The following is an 8,393-nucleotide window of genomic DNA, read 5'->3' as shown; positions in this document are numbered from 1 at the left end:
AAAAAAAAAAAAAAAAAATACAAAATTACAATTATGATTGTCCCATATCATCTAATAGTTATTTTTAATCTATTTTTCCTATGTTTGTCCCTACTCCAAGAACAGTTCTTTCCATCTGCCCCTCCCCACCAAAAAAAGAAAAAATAGACAAGAAAACACAAAGAAATGGTAGGCAATAAAACACAAATTAATTGATTTTATTCACACTACAAATCAGAGCAATTTCATTTGTATATAAAACCATTAATACATACAATAGAAACTTAAGAGTTATACATGTATATCTTATTAAAACACAATATAGGAAATAGATATGAAAATTAAAAACAGCATACATTAGTGATTAAGTTTATACTGTATAATCTACTTATTTATAGCAGCATCTGTAAGATTCTCCTATTTATTTGTTCATAGTTAACTAGCAGCGAATTTTTTTAAATTACAGAAATTCAGTAGATGTTTCCCTCCAATGTTTCATTCATACATAATTTATCACATTAACCAAACCAAACTACTTCTATTTACTGAGGAAAAAGGTGAGGAAAGATTTCATCAGTCCTTCGCTCTTCCAAAAAAGAAAAAAGGAAGGAGGGAGGAAAGCAGCTATAAAAACAATTGCATGCAGTTACCAGAAAATAAATTCCCAACCACCTTGACCAATTATGGATGGATTTTGAAGAGGCATGTGTTAGTGAACAAAGGCTACATTAACTTTATTTTCTAACTATATTCTGCAGTTGAAAAATATGTGGACGTTTCCAGGAGGCATGTCAGAGCCTGGAGAAGATATTGGTGAGTATCTCACGTATTTTTAATTGGCTTGAAAATGTTGGAAGAAATTAATTTGGTTCTGATTTGTTCAAACTAAGTCAGAATTTCAGAGAGATTACATAAGGACTCCCATAAAATTAGCAGCAAAATTTCTAACATGACAACTTACTCTATTAGTATAAGAGCTTACCACCTACTCCTCTGCTTATGACTCTTTCTAGATTAACTTGTCTCAAAAGGAGAAGCTTAAGATATACATCAGTAAAAGTTTAACATTTTAGGCTCAGCACCTGTGGCTCAAGCGGCTAAGGCGCTAGCCACATACACCTAAGGTGGCAGGTTCGAATCCCCAGCCCGGGCCCGCCAAACAACAATGATGGCTGCAACCAAAAAATGGCCAGGCGTTGTGGCAGGTGCCTGTAGTCCCAGCTACTTGGGAGGCTGAGGCAGGAGACTCGCTTGAGCCCAGGAGTTTGAGGTTGCTGTGAGCGTGATGCCATGGCACTCTACCCAGGCGGATAGCCTGAGGCTCCGTCTCAAAAAAAAAAAAAAAAGTTTAACATTTTAAAGGTTATTTTGGATATGACTAAAATTGTTGCTGGAATTAAATTCTTGACCATTCCATCACAGAAGAATGAAGAATAACTTTTAAATGAACTTTAAAATAAGAACAAAATCAGTTATTTTTGTCCTTATGAAAATTTTATCTATTATTTATTTTAAACAGTCAGGAGGCCAAAAGACAGCAAAAAATATGAGAAAGCCTCAAATGCGAAATAGCCCCCAACACAGTTTACTGAGCTCAATAGTTAAGACAGAAATATGAAATAAACTAAGAAGTTTTTATGTGACAGATTTACAGGAAATAGAAAAATAGAAACTAAATTTTCCTTCCTATTCTTTAAACCATTGGACCAAATTCAATCTACCATAATAAATCAGTAGGTAATTCATTTTATACTAGTATTATTTCTCCATGACTTTTTCCTTAATATGCATGTCCCCTATTTTCCCTAGCCAACAATTATAATAAGGCAATTTTCTAAATTATCTTTAAATATTTTATTTAAAAAATGTATGTACTTGAAACTTACTTTTTTAATGTTAAACTGATAAAACTGCCTTATACACGTTATATATAGACAACTTCTAACAATTCATGAATAAATGGATTGCATTAAGATATATCTATAGCAAATCTTGGCTTTAGGTACTTACTGACCTTTTGTTTAGATTGATGATTTTATAGTGGTCCAAGTGCTAAAAGAAAAGGCCATTTTTCCTACAAAGTAATTATCTCCCACTATCCGTATGTGACATACGAGTGCGTGAACTAGTTAAACTTACGTTTTGGATCCTTACTCAATCCAGACAGAGCAAAAAGCAGTCTGTGTGATTTCTTTAGCTTCCTCTTCTGAATCTCGCCTTTTCAAATGAATTGATTTTTTTTATTTGAATTTTTATGGATCCTCTGTACTCCAGTTATACTTATTTTAAATGTAATGAAAAAACACATTTCCAAGCCAAATATGTATACTTTTAGGTTTAAATATACTCCAGATCCTTTTTTAAGTCCAGATAAATAAAAATTCACTGATTTTTTTTAAGTATTTGTGATCATTCCAACCCAGAAATCATATATGTGCCTCTGTCAGAGCTGCAATTGGCATTAATATTTCCCAGGCATTATATAAATTAAAGCTTTACTTTAGAATTAAGAAAGCCTTGGAAGCAGCTAGAAATGATGACTGACAGTAGAGGTCTGAAAGACTATGTTTATGTGAAGGCATTTCTGTTTTCTAAAACAGTACAAAATAGTAACATATTCTTAATGATGAAGCTAAATCATCTAAAAATTATGGAAATTATTTTCTAAACCCTATATTTAGGAAACTATATGATATACTTTAGATCATTGCCATCACAAATGGTTAAACATTTATATTGGCTCTTAAATAGTAAATACCAGTCAACTGGGAAATACATTTGTTTGAAATCCTTCATTCTTTGAAGATACTAGGTAAATGAAGCATTATCCATAGACTTTTTAAAAAATTAAGAGAGTCTTATATAAAAGAAAATTCAATCCTCAAGGCTTCAGTATAAAATCATACCCTAACCTGTAGGATTAAAATAGTCATATTGCCTTCCTAAAAAACCTCATGACCACTGACAGGAAGAGAATCTCCTACATTAGCCGAAGAACTACAGAGAACAGTGGAACCTGACGGAGATGATCAGTGCAGGAAATCAGAGGGAAACACCAGAAAAACCCACATTCTGCAAATTTTCCCTATTATACTTTATTTCAACCTAACTCTACTATTAAATATCACAAAATAGAAGTAGCAAATATAAACTCCATTTCATTATTGTTCTGTAACCAAACAAAACAATGACATTATTTAAACATCTCTCTTTCGTCAGCAAAAATAAAAACAAGAGCATCTTAGTTTCTTAAACCTATAAAACAGTAAATGTTATTTCAGTTTAGCTTACATTACATTAAAATAATAAAGATACAACAGAATAGAGCACTTTATCTTGATTAAAAAATTTAAATTTCTGTGAAATCCTTGGAGAGATTTCCATCTCAAAGCAGAAGAGGTCTCCATACCCTGGATATAAAAGCACTTACAGGGCCTTCCATGCAGTTTTCACTCTAGTCAATGATATGCTTATTCTAGTTAAACTGATTAGAACTACCCAGGCTGACTGCTGAGCAGGGCAGATTTGCTCACAAACCTCATCTGGTGCTTCCATGACATAAACAGCCTACACTCAAGCTGAATGCTGAACTCTCGACCTGTGGTACTAAAAGCTAAACAGGAGCTCTGTGATTATTTGTCAAACCATTTAAAGAACAGAAATAAACATTTAAACAACAGGGAACATTACATAAAATTTAAGACTAGGGCCACAGTCTTTAATGATAAATTTAATAACAAGCATGCATTTATGCCAGATTAAAATGTTTTTATTAAGGAAAGTTTCTTTTTTCTTAACCTAGACTCTTTCTTTATCTGTTCAGTTTAAAAGTATAATTTCTAGCCATATTTAACCTTTGGAAAAATCTCAATTATAAGGGAACTCAGCATGTACTTGAAAAATAGCAGATAAATGTCATGTACTTCAAAATACTTTGCATCTTTCCATAGCTGTTTCTTAAGAGAAGGAACAAGAGCCTATCCAAAGTATTTGGTAAACAGTCTACAATCAGAGCATCCAAGAATTGACACACATTCTTGTAACTTCCTCTCCTTTGCCTATTTTTCACCAGTAGGATTACTGAGAAGGCTAATATCATTTACTATTTGACAAACAAGAACAATGGAGGCATTAAAGGGTATCTGTACAAAACATGTTAGTGATAGCTCTACGGCTTCCCAGCAAAGTTAAGAAGCTTTTTCAAGGGCTCTCTGAAATGCTTTGGAAAAGACAATGATAGAGCATCATAAAATTAGGGAAAGTCCCTGTACGGGGTCCATCTGGATGTTTAGAAAAAGCAGCCACAGAAAAATCTTAATGGCAATAAAAATCCTGCACAGAAATTGCATTTAATTGAAAAAAATCAACCTTATAATACATAAACTTAACTTAAACTTCTGATAAAATAACTATAGCATTTAATGTGGAAAGAATGAATACAAGTTCTTTGGAATTTTATCTCAAGAAACAAAGGAAATGTCAATAATTACTCTGGTAGGAATCTGACAAAGTAACTGGAAGAAAATAATAATAAAATGGTTATGAAAGAATCTGTGCTACCTGGAGGCCTGTGTCCCACCCAAGATCACGAGAAGAGATTAGAATCATTTCATAGTTCAATACATTCTGCAGCTCAACAGACCTTTGTAAGGAAAGCCAGCAGTTTTGACAGATGATCAGGAATAGGATAATAATGAAGAAATGGTATTTTAGAGTATTAATGGCAGCTTTACAGCATATGTTTTAACTTTCGCAACCTGTTTTTACCTTTTGGTAAATAGAGCAGGGACAGTTACGCCCAAAATGTGCAGGTAGATAAGCCTCCAAGTAGCAGCTAAAAAAATATTCAAAATTTTCACTATTCCAAAAGGCTCTTAAACAGACAGTGGTAAGAAAATACTTTATGATTACAGGATGTCCAGAAGGCAGAGAGTTTGTATTGAATACATTCTTGGGATAATGTTTTGCTTTTGAACTTTGAGATAGTGCTATCTTAACGTATCAGCCTTTGATGATAAAGATTCTAAAAATGTGATCCTTATTGATTTATACCCCTCTCTCTTATGTAGGAGACACAGCAGTTCGAGAAGTTTTTGAAGAGACTGGTATAAAATCAGAATTCAAGTCCCTCCTGAGTATTCGGCAACAGCATGCAAATCCTGGCGCTTTTGGGAAGTCAGATATGTATATCATCTGCCGCCTACAGCCATGTTCATTCACCATTAATATTTGCCAACATGAATGCTCACGATGTGAGTGGATGGATCTCAATGACCTGGTCAAGGCCAAAAATACTACTCCCGTCACCAGCAGAGTTGCTAGACTGTTGCTATATGGATACAGAGAAGGATTTGACAAAATTGATCTGACCATGGAAGAATTTCAAGCAGTTCACACAGGCCTATTCTATAAACTGTTCCACAAGGAACTGCCAGCGAATTACAAAACAATACCAGGAATGTATTAAATTCACATTTACATGTCTAAAAAGATTTAAGTGAAATTGTACATGTGGATTAAAGTATGCCCTAATATAAGTAGTAGTGAATTTTGGGGATTGATTAAATACCTGACTCTAATTTTCTAATGTATATGATTTCCACAAAGAAAATTTATTTGTAAATATGCACATTTTAAAAGCCTCTTTTCAAATAAAGCGAATGTATGAGAAAGACTGTAGCTCTAGGTATTCTTCACTGGATAACAGCAGGTGCTATACAAAAGAGGGAGGAAAGTCTACATATTTTCCAAGAATTTTTGTTGTTTTTCTTTACTGAGACAATGGTTAAATATTTTACTGTTGGATAAAAAGGTGTCTAACCAGTTGTCCAAACTGAGCTATACACATTTATTTTCTTTTTCTCTCATTGACAAATTTCTAAAATAGTTACTACTCCTTTCACACAAGATTATATTAGATGCTACCATTAAAATCAGCTCTTAGCAGACATTGGAAGAAAAAGTATAGCTTTCTGCCCAGGTCCTGTTTTGGATCCAAGTTTATACTGTCCAGTTCGTTTCAGTGCCACATACCAACTGGAGTATTTTCTTGACCGGTAAGTATTGTAGTTATTAGATTCCAGTCGTTCAAAAAAGAAGCACTCGTCTGTAATCAATTTCTGAAAAATAAAGAAAGATACTTGTTATTATTACATTTTTCGTGTTAAATATTTATGATAGTACAGTGCCTAGTCTGCTCAACCAGCAGCAGTGGTATGGGGTTCAGCAGGACAATCAAACTAACGAGACACAGTAGGCCAAAATGTGACGCAGACTAGCTCTGCAGAAGGATGCAGGGCAGGAACACAACATGGCAGCAGGACAGCACTAAGCATGTCTCTTCAGGAGGAGTCCAGGGACCATCTCCAGCCCCTGCAGCAGATAGGGCAGGTGTTATGAAGCAAGACCACACAAATGGTGGAGGAACCACACCAGTGCAGACTTGAAACATCCCAGGAGCATGGTATCCATGGGTTCCCCTTGGGAAGCCCAAAGCTTTGGCTTCCAGTAGGCATTTATGGTCCATCATACTTAGTCTCAAGGCAGCCACCAAGCAGGGTCATTGTTACTCTCTTCAGTTTTTCAGTGAAGCAGAACTAGAAAGGTAACCCAGTGTAATCTTCCCATGAAGAAGAAGGAGGTTTGTTAATACTTTACTCATAGAAACAGAATTAATTCTCTAAAGTTATAACAAATATTGTTAGTGGCTAAAGTTGTTTCAAGACATAAAAAGAATGGGTTATTGCATAGAAAATAATGGTATATAATGCCAAAAATTACATTGGAACAATATACTACAAATGATTGCTAATCTCCACATACTAACAGATAATGAGGAATAATAATACATGCAACTATATAATAGTAATACAACTCATATATATTTATCATGAAAACATAGCTGGCTTTCAAAAATAGCTAGACCTAGAAATAATATTCTAAGTAATAGAGTCTAATAAGCTGCTGCATTATTTAACTGTTCAACTTCACAGGGTAGCACTGATGATACTGACCTCTAGCAAGGAAAGGGAGGAATCAACAATCTACTCACTTTAAAAGAAAAAAAATTATTTTTATATTATAATTATGTATTGTTGATTTAATGAAAAACTTGGAAAACCATATAAATTTATCTACACGTATAAATGTAAGATATATACACAGACATACTGCATAAACACATCATTTCGTATTAATGAGTGTATCAGATTCCAGCTTATTTTTATATTATTCATATCTAGGAAACTGCAGGTTTGGGACAACCCACAATAAAAATATTTGATAGGTGGTGCCTGTGGCTCAAAGGAGTAGGGCACCAGCCCCATATGCTGGAAGTGGCGGGTTCAAACCCAGCCCCGGCCAAAAACTGCAAAAAAAAAAAAAAAATTTGAAACTTTTCCCAGATTGTTTGGTTCCAAGATAAGGCAAACAATGGCATAAACTGAGAACAATGTAACAAAAATGAAAAGTAAAGGACTGGAAAAGACCTAAAAGTAAATAATGTGTCTTAGCCATCTAAAATAAGGGTATGATATTGGATCCTATAATCTGCTTCTAGAGGTAAGAATTTTACTGGATATTTACTTGGTTTTAATATTTTGACCACTGTTCAATGAATGTTTAAAAACTAAGATATAAATAATATGTAATATATTACCAATAAAGAAACGTAAGTCCGTATGATGCAAATAAATCACAGAAGGCCTTACAGAGAAGCAAAAATTGTAGACAACCCAGGTATGTGATACACAGGACTGCACTGTGCTACTCAAAAAGATTCAAGTATGATTAAGAGTAATATAAATATTCCAAGAGAAATGCAGATATTCCAAAGTATTCTAAATCCAATAATTCCACTTTACCTTTGGTGAAATTTAGTACCCTTCTTATGTGAACTGAAGTTAACCACATTAATTTCATTGCAATGATTAAAAAACCTTCCCTTTTTTTTTTTTTTTTTTTGAGACAGAGTCTCAAGCTGCCACCCTGAGTAGAGTGCCATGGCGTCATTGCTCACAGCACCCTCCCACTCTTGGGCTCAAGTGATCCTCTTGCCTCTATTTTTCTATTTTTTTAAGTAGAGATAGGATCTCATTTTGCTCAGGCTGGTGTCAAACGCATGAATTCAGGCAATCTACCCTCCTCAGCCTCCCAGAGTGTTGGATTACAGGTGTGAGCCACCACGCTCTGCCTAAAACATGGCTTTTCCTTATTCCAGGTTTAAGACCAGGAATAGAGGTGGAGGGGAAGTAAAAAGTGAGAGGAAAAGTCACAGTAATCCTGAGGGTAATGTGAAAGGGCCTCATGGAGCGCCACAGATTGAGTCCCCAGAGGTAAACTTAACACCCTTCCATCATATGTTCATTTTTTGGTGTACTGTCAACTTCTGAGATACCTCACTTTCCTAGCTGTCA

The 8,393-nt window shown here is 34.5% G+C and overlaps 2 protein-coding genes across 4 annotated transcripts in view; one reads left to right on the top strand and one right to left on the bottom strand.

The window, feature by feature from the left end:
- The window catches only part of NUDT6 (nudix hydrolase 6), a 41,412-nt gene extending 35,558 nt beyond the window's left edge, over nucleotides 1-5,854 (top strand). For 2 of the 3 annotated variants that reach the window (XM_003795549.2, XM_012808738.2), the window contains exons 4-5: nucleotides 738-792; nucleotides 5,049-5,642. In XM_003795549.2, coding sequence (XP_003795597.1) covers nucleotides 738-792; nucleotides 5,049-5,446 — 453 coding nt within the window. In that variant the 3' untranslated portion in view covers nucleotides 5,447-5,642. Of the gene's footprint in view, nucleotides 1-737; nucleotides 793-5,048 lie in introns of all 3 variants that reach the window. The other variant, XM_023516577.1, reaches the window with a different exon arrangement.
- The window catches only part of FGF2 (fibroblast growth factor 2), a 57,057-nt gene continuing 54,473 nt past the window's right edge, over nucleotides 5,810-8,393 (bottom strand). Inside the window, exon 3 of the mRNA XM_003795520.3 lies at nucleotides 5,810-6,098. Coding sequence (XP_003795568.1) covers nucleotides 5,913-6,098 — 186 coding nt within the window. The 3' untranslated portion in view covers nucleotides 5,810-5,912. The remainder of the gene's footprint in view (nucleotides 6,099-8,393) is intronic.

The sequence above is a fragment of the Otolemur garnettii genome, unplaced genomic scaffold, assembly GCF_000181295.1.
Source record: "Otolemur garnettii isolate 467f Iridium unplaced genomic scaffold, OtoGar3 scaffold00093, whole genome shotgun sequence".
Lineage (NCBI taxonomy): Eukaryota > Metazoa > Chordata > Mammalia > Primates > Galagidae > Otolemur > Otolemur garnettii.
This window is presented reverse-complemented; position numbering and strand designations above follow the sequence as displayed.